Raw genomic sequence first — 17,376 nt, 5'->3', positions numbered from 1 at the left:
AGAAATTTTGTTTACTTCATTTTATAAAAAGAAATATTGTATAATAATTTCATTTACAGTCGATGTAGGGGTAATTTTATAACAAAATATTTACTATGTGATTTCACAATTGTAAAAAAAATTGAAAAATATTTTCAATATCTAAAAAGATATAATTCATTTTGTGAGTTGACTGCCTTTAAAATATTATACGATTTACCAATATTTTACAATAGTTTATAACTATATAGTTATCAATCAAACACTACTATAACAGGACGTGACCCTGTTAAGTAATAGGTTTTATAAACAAATCAATATTTAAAATGATCTTTTTAGTTTTTTCTTTCTATGAAAATTGGAGGTGTAAAAAGTTGATAATAATTCATATCAAAACATTTTGAAAATGATCAGAAATTATATTTTTCGTCAAAAACTGAAGTAAGAAAAGATTATGCCTGTTGCAAGTAACATTGCTAACTTAATATAAAACGTTCGTGCCTAATGATAAAATTATGACGACTCAGCTTATGATGTTTTATATATAATGGAGAAAAAGTTCGTACCACCAATTTGTATCATTTGTTAAATTAAATGCAAATAAAAACGAGCTTTCAGGCAGTTCAGTGCTTACGTAAGTGTTTGCTTCTCTTGATTATATTAGTAGAGCTTTTCAACACGTAAGTTTTTAACACTGTACAAACGTTAAACGAATAATGAATTTTCGTGAACTATGTTATCAATAAATTGAAGAAAATTTACATACACTTGTAATTTTTTACAGATGAGCATTGGCGGTACAATTTTTAACGAGTTTTCTCTTTTCATGTAATAATTTGTTTGAGCCGAGATTATTGGAGCAGAAAATGCCTCGTAACCTCATGAACAACAAAAAAGAAAAAAAATGAAACAAAAACTTCTATTGAGGTGTCATGAAGGTTTCGAAGATTTTTTGTTGTGACTTTCTAAACAGCGTCATTTTTCATAGAAATTAGTCACTCTGGCAAGTTGCTCTTTTCTATCTCACTCTTTTTTAAACTTCATCTGATATTAAACATAAATCACTAACGTACAATAAGATTGTTTTATGCGGTGCGTACGTAGCGAGGCGTACGATTTAATATGGTACATTTGAGAATAAATATGACACGGATTCGCCATTATGGGTCCGCCTGACTGCTTCAGCAAACATCATCGAAACGTCAATACACTGAAAGTAAAAGTATCGAATGATTTATATATAAACAATGCACTGCAAGGTGGGGAGGAAAGCTACATAAAACTAAAATTTACCTGTATCTTTGAACATTCCTTCATGTGTTTATCCTGAGGAATGGTATTGGTAACAACAACGGCTTCAAAACAAGCGTTGTTGATCCTGCTGATGGCTGGACCACTGAAGATGCCATGAGTCAAGATTGCATAAACTTTAGTAGCGCCGGCATCGACAAGCTTATTGGCGGCGTGAACGATCGTTCCACACGTGTCAGCCATGTCATCAACCAGGATAGCTACGCGATCCTTCACGTCTCCTACCAACACCATGCTTGCCACCTCATTGGCTTTTTTCCTCTCTTTGTGAATAAGAGCGAAGTCAACGTTCAATCGGTCAGCAATAGATGTTACTCTAAAGATCATACGTGGTACTTTAGTCATTCGTAAAAATATTCAGCAAAGTTACCGAGATCACTGAAATCTTAAAATAACCAAAGGGTAAAAACGAAAAAATCGAAACCCATGAAAAAATTATAAATAGTTCAAATTTGACGTGGAAGCTGGCATCTATAAGATTGCCACAAAAATTAATAAATGAAATCAAAATAAAAGAAAAACTAAAATGGTACCGTTTGGCGCCTCCAGCGTCAGGAGAGACGATGGTACTGTTTCTCCATTCAGTGATGTTTTCCTTGATCCACTTGAGAACAGCCGGTTCGGCAAACAGGTTGTCCACGGGAATGTCAAAGAAGCCCTGAATCTGACTGGCATGCAGATCCATGGTTATGATGTGATCGGCACCGGCGACAGACAGCATGTTCGCCACTAATTTGGCTGAAATGGGCGCTCGACTCTGAAAATCGACAACACAGTGTTTGTTAGATACGACAACGGGGGACTCTCGATAGTTATTATAAACTACACGAGTCCTTGAAGTCCATTTGCAACTGACATTTCCCTGTAATTTGAAAATCCTTTTGTTGTTAATCTCTTTTTTCCGAAAATTCAGATTTTATTTTTTACCAATTACATTCCTGCAGGCTCATTTGATTTTTCTCCTTACCGTGCAAACCGAATTTCTTGTTTGAGGGGACAAAATATAAATACAATGGCTTTGTACATGTCGAAGAAATTAATTTTTTTGTTTGATCAATTAGGCGTTCAACAAAAACAAACATTTAGTGGAAAAAAATGTTGCAAATGCACCTCCATTATATTCGACAGGACCTCAGCAAAGCAGTAAACCTATTTTTTTCACAAATTTCACAAGTACAGTACATTTTTCGGCGGCTTATCGAGTTGACGAATCATGCAATCTTGCCGAGTTCAAATATTACTGTTTCTTATAATGTGCTTTACTTTTTTCACTTTAGCTAGAAGGAATTTAATTAATTTATGCTTATAATTCAGCGACACGAGGTGAGCTGCAACGTTGCAAAAAGCTGTGTTATGTTAATAGTATTTCTATATTAGAGTATGAGTATGCCCTAGCGAAAAGCTATTGAAAAGATACATTGGAAAGTCAAAACTCATCAGTCGCTTATTCCTAAGCATTGCTCTGCTAGTGAATAAAGTAAAAGCTTGCCCGTGTTAGTTGTATGTTTCGCTAGAGAAAAATTATGTACAATTGTGTGGAACACTTTTTTCTTCATTACATAAAGATGCTCATTAAAAAACTGTGCTAAATTCCTTACTTGTTTTTTAATCGCATCACCTTCTTATACAATTCTACACCTTCAGTTTACCTCACGACTATGCACATGCGTATCATATTCTGGTTTTTGTTTTACATAATTTTTCCCTAAATTTAATAGTTTGTTTTGTTATTTTAGTTAGTAGTTTTGTGAGACGAACACACTTAAGAATGTAATATACCCCACATGAAAACAAAATAAATATTATAGGACATTGCTATTATATTGATATTTTGCCCTCTCATATAGACATAGGTCAATGTGTTTGTCAAATATTTCGCATTTATTTCATGAGGGTGTAGACACCATAATCAACAATATATAGCAAATGGGATTGAATAAATAGTAATTTAGGAATGGCTTGTTAGTCCTATATCAAAAACAGCGAAATCAATTTTGTTTTAATCATCATAATTAACAACTAAACGTATTGAAAGGTAAAGTTTATTAAAAATCATTTGCAAATCTAAATTGGCCATGAAGTAAAAATCGTCAGAATGAAAAACGCTTCACTCGAAAAATCTCGCTTCTTGCTGCTAATTTTTGGCGTTTCTTTTTAATACTCACTGTTGACAGGTCGGGCACAAAGTCCTGAAAACACCCAACTATTCAGAACTTTGTTGAACAATTTGTTTTTATACATAGAATAAATTGGGATTCATAAACATTACTAATCAGCTAAATTACCTTGTATTTCATGATAATTATAATTTAAGAAATGTATTTCTATCTATAAGCTTGTAATTAAAAAATTAGTTCTTTATTGAATATTTTTGCGCAAATCTATTTGAATTTATCATTTAACCGCCAGTTTTCTTTTTCATGATTTTATTTTTTAACGTGAATCCCCGAAAATTATAGCATGCAATGTAATAATGTTCCGATAAATATTTCTTGTGCATCTTACAAGAAGAGTGTCATTTGCACGGACCGTCTGTAACTTTTGGGAGTATTTTCATAAACAAAAATATGTAAGAACCGCGTTTATTAATTCTGACTCTTAATATTTCTATAGTTACTGGCTATTTTTGTTCAATTTAACAAAATGATGTAGGTGAAAATAGCGTGTAACTATGAAAATATTGAGCTTTAGAATGAATGAACGTGGTCTTTCACATACTTTCACGTATTTAGATTTCCTAAAGTTATAGGCAACTCAACGACCCGCACGTGACACTCCTCTTGTTAGTGATATATGAAACAGTCTTGTGTCTGTGGCGAGATAATATTGCAAATGCTCGAGGTATCCCACGCGATCGCCATCATGCACTGCTTTTGCAATAAACAGTATGGGTTATCCATTTACTGATAACCTTCACGTCAGTATAAGGCAACACAGCCTAGAACTTGTAATAGTGACAATATTGAATTGATTAATGATAAATAATGTTATTAATGGGATTTCAATAGAATTTTATAGGGATCAATAACTATTAGATTTTACTTATTGCCAAATTGCTGTAAAATACAATTAATTTTAAAAAGATATTAAATTTAATTTCATTTTATGAAGAAACATATTTTCAAAAAATTCTATTGATGCTCATAATGATGAACAATGTACACCATACTCCCCTATTTTTCAATACAGTAATTCCTATAAACCAAGCTAATCATAAATGAAAAAAGAGCAGAAAAAAGGAGCGCCACAAGTTACCCTGAATTTCCACTCGTTCGACTTCATGACAAACTGACTCTTATTAGTTGAGTCTTGCTTGTCCCCACCATCACCTCCCTGTGAAGTCATCAATGATAGAGAATTTAAACAGCACAACAGAATGCTTCTTATAGTAGTCACATTGCTTCAGATGTTAAACAAGAATCTTATCAACATACAGATATTGGTTTAATTATATTTGACATGTTAAGAATCCTCTTGTATAAAGCTATATTTAAATATATTAACAATTGCTGAAAAGAAAAAGTCATATATTAAAAGCCTAACATTACATGAACAAAATAGAAGAATGCATTATATACGTAAGACATTGATGAATATTAGTTTATTAAATTTTAAACATGTCTTTGAATTGCTTAACAACATATGTTACTTGTAATTATATAATAGTACTAGTGCATATTGCAAAAGTTGAGCAAGAGACTATCGGTGTACTCAAATTCAGTTAAAAATAGAATATGTGTACACCTCGACATTCACATTGAAAGCAGGTGATTTAGAGAGGCAATGTAGTTTGATCTTCGAATTTATAGTAATAAAAGTTAATAATAGAAAGATTTTGTTTATTGAGATAGTTATCTACTGAAATATTTTTTGATTTCGTACATCTATGTCTAGTATAACAATACTATACACATGAAAATACTGGTTGATAATTTTATAATTTTCTTTTCATTTTGTGATGATTGAGTGTTCGCTATCTTCTATGTCATTCTCATTCTTAAAAAAAATTCTTAAAATATTTTTTCAAGAGCTTCAAATTGTTAAAGACTACATAAAAATGAAAAATTACATTTGAAAAACAGTTTAGTTGGAAAAAAAACAAGAGCTTAAATAGGAACTAAGTGAATCTGTTATTAAATAGTTCATACCTTATCCTTCTTGTCTTGTCGAGCATATGGAAAGCAGGGAATGACAGCAGTTACTCGAGATGCAGACGCAATTTTGCAAGCATTAATCATGATCAACAATTCCATCAGGTTGTCATTGACCTCTCCACTGCCACTCTGTATAATATAGACATCTTCTCCTCGTACGGATTCGCCAATTTCCACACTGTTTTTTTATTATATTATAATTATAAAAATATAGCTATAAGTCTATTTATTGTCATCAATTTAATATTTGACAAAAAATCATTAATATAACTAATCAAAATGGTAAAATATATCTTTTTGTTAACTTTTTAATTTTTTTTAGTTTTTAAAAAACTGTTGGTAGATAACATATAATATAATTGTTACAACATAGTTGATTTGAAACAGATATGTTTGTTTCATAGTTTTTCATTATATCTTTCTAGATAAGTTCATTCCATGCTCAATAAAAAAACCATTGAACACTGGAATACAAATTAATTTATACTCTATAATATAAAAAATCATAATTTAAATGTCAATAAGTACATAATTATATTAAACTAAAATTATCATAACGAATTATTTAAACATAAATATCAATATGGTATATAATTTTGGAAATTGTTGAGTAAATAGATTACTGTGAAATTATAAATCGCGTAAATTTACTAATCACATAAAAATACTAGCCAGCTAGGAAAAATTGATGCAAACACGTGACTACTAATAAACGTGTATCTGGAATAATTGTACGACGTACGTATTTAACATATAATTTTTGTCGAGAAATAAATTATGTTTTGAGTGTGAATCTGCAAAGAATACGAGGGATATTTTATAAACGAATGAATAACGAATATTATTTTAATAGATTCCAAAGTTGGTCATTTTTATAAATCCTGAGTCAACTGAACTTGTCACCTGACAATTATTTAATTATTTATTATTAATTTTGACCTCGCATTCATCTTGTAGATAGTAATAGATAGATGGGACACGTAATACACACGCAGAAGGAAATGCACGCGACAGCGCAATACTTAATTTGTATTTAAAAAAACAGTATTAATGAGAGTACTACAATTATTGTTATTGAACGTACGTTAAATGTTTATGTTAATGGCGTTGCTTAGAGTGGTGTTTAATAAAGAAGGAAGAGAAGCGCCTTTTTTAAATAATCGAGAGTAAAACAGGTGGAATAAAATTCAGCGACGAAATAAATCAGACTCGAGTCGGACAAACGCAGGTTGTGGCCGAGCGGCAACGGCTTGGCGCGCTCGAGCACGTGGTCGTGCAAATATTGACAGAAATAAATATATGTCTCATGGTTGTAATCGATTATTCTACCATGCGAGGTTGGAGTATGTCGCTCGATTGCGACGAAAAAGAAGGTAGACGTGCCATAAAGTTAATAAACAATAAAAGAAAATTAAAAATATAATAAAAGACAAACGGCCAGTGTAAGGGAAGCATTAGAAGAAGCATAGGAGAAGAGGAAGTGAAGAGGGAGCAAGAGGTACGTAGAGAGGGAGAGAGATAGATATTTGTATAAATGTAGTTACCATGTCTCGAGGTTACTGAATTTCTTGGTGACGACCTTGCCGATATCGATGCCGAGCCTGTCCACGATGCGTTGCGCCAGGTCCGGATGCGAGGTGCCGCTGAAGACCTTAATGTTGGGCATTCTGCTTTGTAAGTAGCCACTGGTGCGAGGCTTCTCCAAGTTTGCGCGTAACAAACTCTTGGCACGCACTGGCTGCGAGACGGGCATCACTGGCTCCCCGACACACACATAGAGGAGGAGAGCCGATCGACGTCGTCAGCAGCCGAACGAGAGAGAAAGAGAGGGAGAGATACCGAGAACAGAGTAGACAGAGATAGAGATAGCAAAACAACGAGGGATTGAAGCAGCCGCACGCGAGCACGCGAGAGCCGCCGTAGCCACCAATTCGATGGTTTGATGGCATAGCCACTACGAGCGCTACTCTCGCAGCTTGCTCTTTCTCTCTTTCTCTCTCTCGTGCGACGTCACATTTGGCAAAAATCGCAAGCGGTTACATCGGGTCAGACTTCGAAACACCTTTAGGATCGACCAATCTCTAACCATCCAGTTTGCTCGGCAACGGATGTGACGCACCGACACTCGCTCCGCCTTTTCTTACCCCTTCCCCAACGTGCTCTCGCGCCAATTTTTATCATCGCAGCGTCATACCATTACTCTGGGTATCTTGTTAAATTTTTTTTAATGTAATGGCTAATATGAGGTTTTCCTATCCCTTAAAACCTATATCTATGCTTTTGGCGACATAGCTGCAGCTGATAAAGTACTTCTCTTCGGATACCGTTTTTATGTTGTTCACGACGACGTTACCTTCGAATTGCGAACCTCCTACACACGCCAGTCGCCATTTTTATAAAACCTTATTCAAATTTCCTACACATGCTTTGCTTAGCAAAACTAAGTTATACGACTATTCGAACGATAACGCGCTGATTGTTGAAATCCGAACCTGAATTCGCCAGCTGGCATTTTGGAATATGCTTACAATCGAATTTCGATGAATGTTTTCAAGTTTTCAATATTAAAATTGAATGGCTACTAAATATACTAGCGTAATATCTTGCCGTGCAGGGGGTTTGTCGAATCTCGTCACTGATTTTAAGCGCAGATGACATTGTACTGCAGTAGTTTGTTTATCGGTCCCTCTTGCGATATGTTACTCGGGAGAAAAAAAAAGTCGGCCTGCGCCTTTCCGCGAAGATTTGAGAGGCTTGAACGCGACCACCTCGAAGCATATTGGTTCAATCGATATCACAGCTTTTTATTATCAATAGACGAAAATGAAATATGCTTGTTTCTCCTGCTTCGATTGATTGCGCTGCATTGTCTGCCGTTCGTCTCGCATCGCCAATATGATTGTAACGATTGACTCTGTATACGAGAAATAAGATCAACTTGAAACGTACTTATTCGAAGCGTTCTATGTTTTTTCACATAATTTATTCAAGTTTTCTTCCACGCCGGTCTGTTTGACGATAATATACTTGTCAGCCTCACGCACGACATTATCTCACGTACGTATCTTAGGCTCTGATAAAACTTACGTCACTTTGTGTTCACGGCGTGTCTAATGGAATTTTTCATAACACGAAATTTAAGGGTTTATTGGGCCATAAATCACTCATCCGCTATATCACATTCATACTTTTTACCACTTATCTTTAAGTTAACGTTTTTATTCGCGTATTTGATCAAACTCGATGTAAAGCAATAACAATAGTGTTGTCATTTGTTGCGCTGTTTCAACTTCACGTGCAAAATTTGTCGATGCGTCAAATTGGCTACGGGCTTCATGCCGCAAAATTTGTGTTACTGACTCATGCTATACCAGACAGCTCGACGTCTCTTTGTCTCTGTTATCATATTTTAGAAAATCATTAGCATCAAACTTTTTCTAACGAACAAAGACTTCTCAGAGCATCCCAACGTAACCTTAAAATAGTATTCTTTATCAATATTTATTATATCAGAGCTTCTTTTAATATTCTGCAAGGTTTACCAAATAATGAGGCTTCCAAACGTGATCGCTGTTACAATAAAAAGCTCATCAAGTTTCGCACAGATAATTTTTTTTGGCTGATATTCAATGAAAACGGAAATTTTTTTTAGTACAATTCACACGACAAAACAATTATTTTGAGTTGAAGAGGGATTGTTCTGACAATCAAACATGTGCATCAGAATAGCTCTCCATATGACTAGGTATATCCAACGATAAGTTGACCGTCGTTACGGCTGATATCATTGTTTGCAAAATGATATAAGAAATCAAGAATGTATATGCTAATAGATTTTTTAGAATTTCCGAATGGTTATAAGATTTCTACCTACTCAAATCTAATCACGACATATCCCTGTTACTCCGTTTTTTACTAATGTTATTGTAGTAGAAAACGGTGTCTCGAAATAAAGATGAAGTTTCCATCCGCTAACTTTAAATTTAGGTAGCTAATCGATTTTTGTGAAATGTTCACTTTATGGCAAAAGAATAAAAAGTGAGTTATAAAATTTCCAAGTCAAAATCAATTGAAAAGCAATGATATGGCCAACAAAAAAATGTTCGCTTGAGCGACTTTGCAAAATTCGAAAGCTTTAAATGATTTGTAAACGATCCTAAAGTCATATTGAACGTGGATCATTAAGTAAAAAAAGGTAAAAGCACGAGGAAGAGGAAGATAGGCAACGGAGCGTGCGCGCGAGGTTGAAAAGACGCGCAAACTACGCAAAGCGCGAATAGTGGATTAGTGGCTGACTGTCAACTATTTGTCTGTCGTTTTTCTCGAAAAACGCTCGTTTACACTTTTAGCCCGGCGGACAAAAGACTTGGTTCTATTTAAATTACACGTTACACTTGAACAGTCGGACAATAGTCGCTGACCAGCTGTACGTACCAGTGTGAATTGTTTTTTCGAAGCGCTTCATTGATCTCTTACGTGTAATTGTACCGTTTTTGAAACACGTTAAGCTTTGGAGAGTGAAAGTCATTCAAGCCTGACTTTACTCTGAAGTCGGAATAGTCGACGAAGTAAAAAAACTCAAGTTTTGTAGAGTAGTAACGACGAGAGCGCAAGTTTGCGCTAGTATCGTGCACGCGCCTGTTCTACACGCTTGCATCTACACACGTATGAACGCGCTCGCACATATTCACGCACACATTGGCCTACTACCATACCAAGTTTCTACTTCGCCTGTGTCTGCAAAAGAAGCAACGTGTTGATTTGAATCGACTGGTTCGTGTCGTGCCACATAACTTTCTCATCACGAACTAATCTAAAAATCCTTCGTGTGGTAACATTTGATTTCTAGAGAAGTGCCAGCAACAGAGCCAGGTTCAATATCGTGCGTGTATGTGTGCAGACGAGGAGATCAGGACAATGACAGACTGCTACTGACTAGCCTTATTCTCATTGTTTTCCTTTGATCATCGTCGTTTCGTTATAGTTGTGCAGTCGACATAGTTAATCAGAAAGATTTTCGCCATTGGCCATTCAAATTGATCGACGAATAGAGACTAGTTTTTAGGCAGCGAGTCATGGCGACGAACATCGCGGCCCAGCGGATCAAGCGAGAATTTAAAGAGGTTATAAAGAGCGAGGAGGTAAGTTATATGATGAATACGGATAACGAACAACGTACAATGTATCCCTCGTTTGACCACCTCTAAGTAGTCTCCACTTTTGTTCTTTTCGAGTTCAAAGCAACACCCTTAATGTTATTATTCTTAATACACATTATCGCTGGCTTGTATCACATGTGTGTTTTAACTCAACTACTTTTATTGCATAATCCCTTATACCTATGTCCACGAGTTGGAAAATATAAAACCATGCGTTATCATAATAGTTTATGAAATCATTGACCTCGAAAAAATCTAGCTATATTCATTAAGCTTTTCGGCTTTATTTCTTTGCATTTCCAACTTTGAATTTTCAATATTAAGAGTTGTTTTCGTTCATTCTTTTAAAATTTATGATTTATATTCTACTTTTGTCTCATACTTTTATATTTTTATTGCGTGTTTTATTCTTCATTTTTATTCATTTACATATTTTGACATATTTTTCACTATTTTCTTTAATATACTGGTTGTTTTTGATTCAATGTATTACCAACATAACTCTATGGATAAAGTTATTCTAGTCCAATGTTATTAAAAAATTTATATTTTTTGCAAAGGTCCAATGAAAATTCTTTTAATTAAGCTACGTTATTCTAATCTCATAACAGACATAAATTATATTTTATTAATAAATTTTTCATTATAATTACTTTTTATCGCACTATAGAAATAAACAAAAAAGTCATTACTTTTACTATGACTTCGATGTACAATCTAAATAAATCTTAAATGTTGTAACTTTTTGTGTTTCTTATTAAACCTTAAAAATATTTTTTCTGTAACTAAAACATGCTTACCCTTTTTTCTATCCATTATTTATATTAATTCTTGTAACTTCTCTTGAGATTGTTCAATCTTTGCAGAGGGTTTGAACTCACTCCTAGTCTGTTCTTCACGTAAAATACTACCACATTAATTACAAAACAGTAGGGGTATCTTAATATGATGCAAATATTTTATCAACAGAAGAAGTTTCTTCCAGTTAGTTCTAGACAAGAAGTGTCAAAGGTCACATTGCTATCAGTTTATACAATGAAATATGATTTTTCTTTATTTGTTCGATTAAAATTAAATATTTATCACATTATATTTATTAAGTGATACATAAAAATAAACTATAAAAACAAGTAGTTATCATTTATTCATAATAATTTTTATAAAGTCAAAATTATTAATTTTATAATACGTTAATAATATTTTTCTAAATATAATTACATCTTTTAGGTTGCACAATGTTCAATAAAAGTTGAATTGGTAAATGACAGTTGTGTTGAGCTGAAAGGTGAAATTGCTGGACCACCTGATACACCATATGAAGGAGGAAACTTTATACTCGAAATCAAAATTCCAGAGACTTATCCATTTAATCCACCAAAAGTAAGATAGAAAGTGATGAATTTATTGATACTACCAATAATTACTTTGGAAAAAGTAACGTTATGTTAATATTTTAGGTTCGTTTTATAACAAAAATATGGCATCCAAATATATCCTCAGTTACAGGAGCAATTTGCTTAGATATATTAAAGGACCAATGGTATTTTTAAATTTATTAAATTTGATTAATCCTTAAAAATATATTATAACTGCATTTAATCACATTATTTTCAGGGCAGCAGCTATGACTTTAAGAACTGTTTTATTATCTCTACAAGCTCTACTGTCAGCAGCTGAACCAGATGATCCACAAGATGCAGTGGTAGCAAAACAGTACAAAGATCAGCCAGAAATGTTTCGTCAAACTGCTAAACATTGGACATCTGTTTATGCTGGAGGTAAGCTTTCAATAAAATTTTTTGTTTACTTATTAATAATCGATTCTATAAAATTTTTCATAAATAATTGCACCAAGCAAAATTGAATAAATAAACGTGCCAATGAAACATTGTTCTAGGAAACTTTATTTATTCTAATTGAAGTTCAAAAAAGACATAAGTTAATTAAAAGTATGATGTTTATCTTTATACAGGACCATGTAAAATGCCAGAGTTGGATGAAAAAATTAGGCGTTTGACAGACATGGGTATAGAAGAACACAATGCACGAGTAGCATTGTCCTCTTACAATTGGGATTTAGAACGTGCCACAGAACAACTTTTTAGTTAGTGACGACTTAAAAGCAATTGTTGTATATTTATACATCATCCATTTCATATTTTGAAATGTTTTACGAACAACTATACCATTAAATTTTTTTCGGCATAGCAAATTTTGACAGATAACATGCATTTGCTATGGTAATATTCCAATGAAATATTTTTGGGTGAGCATAAGTCCTATTGATAATTGTTTATTTATTTTGTAAAATAGGTATGAAAAAAATGAAGAAACAGTAAAATAATAGAAATATTCATGAAGAAATTTTGGGTCGGTGTACTTTAAGAACAGTTAATTAAAATATGAGCAGATCATTTTTTGATGTTTTCTGCTCAGAGTTGTATAGAAAAAGTTTACAGGAAATGCTTCTTCTTAAAAGCAACTTTTGTGAGCTTTAATTGTTTTCCTTTTATATCATACAGTGTAACTTTGTATATGTGATATTGATTTAGTTGCTGGGCCATCTGGCCAATCTGTTTTGAAAAAAAATATTTATAATAAAATCTACCGCTATGATTTATAAATTATCATTTTTTTTTCTTTTTTCATCAAAAATTATTTTCCAAAATAGACTATATCTTTGAATACTATTTTAATTTTACTAATAATTTGATTATTAATATTCTTAAATTTTTTGTATTATAATTTGTAAACCACTATTATTAAAAGAAATGGTGGGAAAATATTTTTTTCGTTTTAATGCTTCATGTAAACGTTAAATAATTTTGTTATTCCAATGAATGAATTCATTAATATAACAAACTAGATCAACTGTAGAATTATATAAAGTGCACGCCTCAGCGTAATATATAGTAATATATTTTGCATATTTTTGGATGTTCAACAAATGGAATTGTTTTTAATATGTAATTTGTTCATAAGGAATTTGGGGTAGAAAAGAGCAATAAAGTGTACCTCGTTGTTTAAATGAGTGGTTTACATTCCAAATACAAAAGTAATGTTGTATTTATTGCTCTTATCGCCAAATTATCAAATATAGACTAACAATCCGGTATTTTTAAATATTTTATAATATTGCAAAGTAAAGTGCTGAAATTTCTGAAATGGCAAATATATTTGAAAATAACCTTGCCAATTGTTTTAAAGCATATATAATTTTGTAATAATAATTTATAATAAACTACTCCTTTTTTATTTATTCTAAAATATTTCCATTTTGTAATATTTATTTTTCAAAACTTGATATGTTCAAGTAAAAACCAATCAGTCAAGAAAAATAAATTACTTGCAAATAGAATTATTTTATCAGTTTTTTTATTTGTTATCATTATTAGTATAAAATGTATTACTTACTTAAATTACCGAATATTACAAATTTTTATGAAAAATTTACTCAGCTTTATTCTTAAAAGTATTACTTTCAGTCTTTGTCTTATTAATTTGTTTACATTTTTAATTTATTCTGAAAAAATTGGCTCTACATTTTTACAGCACTCGCACTTCCGAAAAAATAAATTATCCTTACTTATTGTTTAATAGAAAAATTTAATTTATCATTTACAAACATACAATCGCGTCTTAATGAAAAAAACTATAAGAATTTATATACATATCTTCAGTCAAAAGAAAATATAAACATAGTCTCTGATGGCTCAGCCATAAATATAAACCAGTTTGCAATTTTATCATCGAAAATTTCAAGTATGACAAAATAGTTGAAGTTTATTCCTGGTAAGTACAGCTTGATACACATCACTTCCAGTTTCAAAGGCGCAAACATCAAGTACGGACTCAGAGGATGGTATTGAAATTGTATAAGCTTGCTGCCCTGAGGAAATACTCCAAGCCATAATAAGATTTTCACTTTCATTGCTGGCAACTACCATTGTATCATTTTGTAAGTTCATGTAACAAGGTCTTGCTAAGTATTTCTGGCAATTGCCAGCAGTAAATGTATGCACTTGGTTGAACAATATTTTGTCATTACTTTTTGCTATTGAACATACTATGTGACGTGTTGGATGTTTAAGAGTAGGTTTACATGAAAGTAGTACATGATTGTCTCTTTCGTTGTATCGCAATGATGCAAAAGGTCCTTCAATGTCAATTTTATATCCAACATGGCTCCCCTCTTTAAAACAATAAGCATAACATGAATTAAATTGACACGCCAAGTAACCACCAGCAGAAAAAGCTGGACTGCTACTAGGAACAGATGCGATAGATACAACAGGAGTTCTACAATGAGAATAGTTTTCATAAATTTTAATCTAACAATTTTATTATAATAATTTAACTAATTATCTTACTTGTCTTCAGCATTTTCTCTGGTTGCCACTCCACATCTCAAGTTTCTGATATCATATTCAATTACAATGCCTTTATTACCTCCAGCAAAAAAATTATAACTACTGTAATTACTCCAGCAACAACTCCAAAGATTCTCATGTTCTGCAAAACTATGAACTAAAATATGGGTCCTTATATCACTCAACATGACTTTTTTATCAAACCCAACAGTTAAGAGATAATTTTGATGTTGCTCTTGGAAGGCTATGTCTCTTATTGGCCCTTTATGGAGAGGTGTCTTTGAGGTGATTACAAGTGAACTCATGCATATTTTATTAACCATGTTTCCTGCACAGACTACCAAATTCTTGTACCATGGATTATAAGCCATGACTCTGCATGAATCACTCTTGCATATATCAAAAACTTTTCTCTCTTGGAGAGTATTATTTTTATATTGTATTAAAAAACTACTTTTAGTGGATGTTAAATGTTCTACTTGTTTTCTCAAATCACTAATTGTTAGTTTTAAATTATTTATCTGCTGCTTATAAACCACTTCCTTGGATTCAAATTGTACGACTTGTTTCTGGAAGGTCTCTTTTTGAGTAATAGCATCTTTCAATTGCATTTTTAATTCTTCAATTTCACTTGTGTCAACGCAACGCAGACTTTTCGCATATAAAACTCTAATGTCTTTCTTTGAAGCTTTTGTGTTACATTCTGGACATTTCCGAGCACAAGCATTTTGTGCGACACTAAACCATTGTGTTATGCATTTAAGTCCAAAAAGATGTCCACAGCGTAAAGAGCACAGCCTATGCTCACCAGCATTGCTCCAAACTTCCAAACATATTGGACATCTTTGATCTTCGTCAGAGGAATCGTTATGAAGTATTCCAGGTTGGTTTTCAACTGTTTCATCAAGCTTAATTTTCTTTTGAGCTGTAATAATGATGGCATTTAAGAAAACCTAAACAAACATAAAAATATAAAATAAAAATAAGCATACATTGAACAATTTCTTCATTAGATTGCTCTTCATTTTCTACTTCTGTTTCTGTGCCAGACTGACTTGCTCGTAGTTGATCTTCACCTGTGACTACAGTGCTTGCATCGCTCATAGCATCACTAGACGAATCGTCATCTTCTTCCAACACGTCTTCGTTGACTTCGACATTCTCATCGAAATCTTGGTCTGGAATTTCGTACATAGAAGAACTGTCGCTGCTGTCACTGAAATTATCATCACTCATACTGTTTGTTTCGGCGGTTAACCTACGATACAACTCGCTCAAGTAACTGTTGTCATAAATATCGAACAAACTGAAACTGCTGTCACTGTAATCTGTAAAGTTATTAATAAGCAGGTTAGTCGCTGTTCACTATGCATAAGTAAACACACGCTTACTTAGAATATGAATAAACACAATTAATAAACAAACCTACCATCATCATCTTCCATTATGTTAAATGAAGCATTAGAAGATGAGCAGGAGCAGCAGATGACCAGAGCAGCCAATGTACAGCAATGTACCTGTGGCAGTTCAATTGAGCGTTAAGCGATTAAAGTAGGCTCAGTCTTGCCCACTGGATGTCGCGTTGAGTCCAATGTTTGGTAATCACATATGTGCACATATATAGTAACATATCACTGTTGGCGTGATACAAGTAGCGTTAAAAATAGACATTGCGGACTTTCGGGCCTTATTACATATTGCGGATGATAACTGAAAGCAGAATGCCTTAAATATATTATTTCATTATTGAAATGTCTAATTGTATAAAAACATATAAAAACATACATTATTTGAAAAAATTTTTAGAACGTATATTATAATTTTGGCCGGCCAAGTCGGTGATTAACTTACTCATGATGTTTTCATCAGATTATTTATAATTATTGACAAAAACATAATATTATTGTATTTAAATCTATTATATGAATTTATATTGATCTTCGAAACATTATTTTGTACGTTTCATAACATATCATTTTGTATAAGACCAAAAATAAAAGTATTTATGCATCATTGTTATAATTGCCTTAAAATTTCCTATAATGTTTATATATATGTGTGTGTGTGTGTGTGAGTGTAGATAAATCAGCGCTAAAGGTGTAGCTAAGATTATCACGTATTTTTTTAGAAGCTTTCCAAGTAAAAGTTGAAAAATGTAACGTTTTACCTCATTTCTAAATAATCGTCAAAGTTGGATATTTTTAGATGATTGTATTAATAAATCGGATTCGTCACATGTATTTGTAGAACAAAAAATCGACGTGAAAGTTTAAAGATGCCGCCAATGCAGTAGTGCCGATGCTTTTCATTCTGGCACATATATAGTTGTTTTGGTAATAGAATCAAATAAAAATCACTACAAACGAAACAATACGTTTATCAATATTTCAAGTTACATTTACT

General features: G+C 32.6%; 3 protein-coding genes across 6 annotated transcripts; 1 reads left to right on the top strand and 2 right to left on the bottom strand.

The window, feature by feature from the left end:
• Positions 1 to 64: 64 nt before the first annotated feature.
• LOC131665366 (ribose-phosphate pyrophosphokinase 1) lies at positions 65 to 11,434 on the bottom strand. Of its 3 annotated transcripts, XM_058937226.1 has the most exons (8): positions 11,404 to 11,434; positions 6,989 to 7,199; positions 5,439 to 5,622; positions 4,546 to 4,623; positions 3,456 to 3,479; positions 1,824 to 2,047; positions 1,273 to 1,606; positions 65 to 1,189 (listed from the first exon to the last, which is right to left on the bottom strand). In XM_058937226.1, exons 1-8 carry the CDS (start codon positions 11,417 to 11,419, stop codon positions 1,097 to 1,099), a joined length of 1,164 nt encoding a protein of 387 aa, XP_058793209.1. In that variant the 5' UTR covers positions 11,420 to 11,434; the 3' UTR covers positions 65 to 1,096. The 3 variants fall into 3 exon arrangements, with proteins under 3 accessions (XP_058793209.1, XP_058793218.1, XP_058793225.1); XM_058937235.1 differs by lacking the exon at positions 3,456 to 3,479; XM_058937242.1 differs by lacking the exons at positions 3,456 to 3,479; positions 4,546 to 4,623.
• Positions 9,840 to 14,452, top strand: LOC131665411 (ubiquitin-conjugating enzyme E2-22 kDa). 2 transcript variants are annotated; one of them, XR_009302028.1, is made up of 7 exons: positions 9,840 to 10,217; positions 10,294 to 10,585; positions 11,831 to 11,983; positions 12,061 to 12,143; positions 12,218 to 12,381; positions 12,576 to 12,843; positions 12,917 to 14,452. XR_009302028.1 is itself a non-coding variant. In XM_058937290.1 (6 exons), exons 2-6 carry the CDS (start codon positions 10,520 to 10,522, stop codon positions 12,710 to 12,712), a joined length of 603 nt encoding a protein of 200 aa, XP_058793273.1. In that variant the 5' UTR covers positions 9,840 to 10,217; positions 10,294 to 10,519; the 3' UTR covers positions 12,713 to 14,452. The 2 variants fall into 2 exon arrangements, 1 of the variants encoding a protein (XP_058793273.1); XM_058937290.1 differs by having other exon boundaries at positions 12,576 to 14,452.
• LOC131665350 (E3 ubiquitin-protein ligase RFWD3) lies at positions 14,358 to 17,241 on the bottom strand. The gene is made up of 5 exons (XM_058937203.1): positions 17,141 to 17,241; positions 16,403 to 16,683; positions 15,966 to 16,301; positions 14,974 to 15,898; positions 14,358 to 14,902 (listed from the first exon to the last, which is right to left on the bottom strand). The coding sequence occupies exons 2-5, from the start codon at positions 16,416 to 16,418 to the stop codon at positions 14,362 to 14,364; spliced, it is 1,818 nt and encodes a 605-aa protein (XP_058793186.1). The 5' UTR covers positions 16,419 to 16,683; positions 17,141 to 17,241; the 3' UTR covers positions 14,358 to 14,361.
• Positions 17,242 to 17,376: the final 135 nt, after the last annotated feature.

The sequence above is a fragment of the Phymastichus coffea genome, unplaced genomic scaffold (genome assembly GCF_024137745.1).
Source record: "Phymastichus coffea isolate CEN01 unplaced genomic scaffold, Cenicafe_Pcof_1.1 PCOF00003, whole genome shotgun sequence".
In the NCBI taxonomy this organism is placed as follows: domain Eukaryota; kingdom Metazoa; phylum Arthropoda; class Insecta; order Hymenoptera; family Eulophidae; genus Phymastichus; species Phymastichus coffea.
Note: the sequence above shows the minus strand (reverse complement) of the source record. Positions and strands in the feature narration are given on the sequence as shown.

What these genes read in the sequence shown, in the direction of transcription:
- LOC131665366 (XM_058937226.1), bottom strand. An exon ending in GACAAGACAAGAAGGATAAG is followed by an intron (nt 4,624 to 5,438) that starts GTATGAACTATT and finishes ATGACTTCACAG; the next exon opens with GGAGGTGATGGTGGGGACAA. An exon ending in CGAACGAGTGGAAATTCAGG is followed by an intron (nt 3,480 to 4,545) that starts GTAACTTGTGGC and finishes GGGTGTTTTCAG; the next exon opens with GACTTTGTGCCCGACCTGTC.
- LOC131665350 (XM_058937203.1), bottom strand. An exon ending in TAATGAAGAAATTGTTCAAT is followed by an intron (nt 15,899 to 15,965) that starts GTATGCTTATTT and finishes TCATTATTACAG; the next exon opens with CTCAAAAGAAAATTAAGCTT. An exon ending in AGAGAAAATGCTGAAGACAA is followed by an intron (nt 14,903 to 14,973) that starts GTAAGATAATTA and finishes TTCTCATTGTAG; the next exon opens with AACTCCTGTTGTATCTATCG.
- LOC131665411 (XM_058937290.1), top strand. Translation starts at nt 10,520, where the DNA reads ATGGCGACGAACATCGCGGCCCAGCGGATCAAGCGAGAATTTAAAGAG. An exon ending in ATCCATTTAATCCACCAAAA is followed by an intron (nt 11,984 to 12,060) that starts GTAAGATAGAAA and finishes TTAATATTTTAG; the next exon opens with GTTCGTTTTATAACAAAAAT. An exon ending in GATATATTAAAGGACCAATG is followed by an intron (nt 12,144 to 12,217) that starts GTATTTTTAAAT and finishes CATTATTTTCAG; the next exon opens with GGCAGCAGCTATGACTTTAA.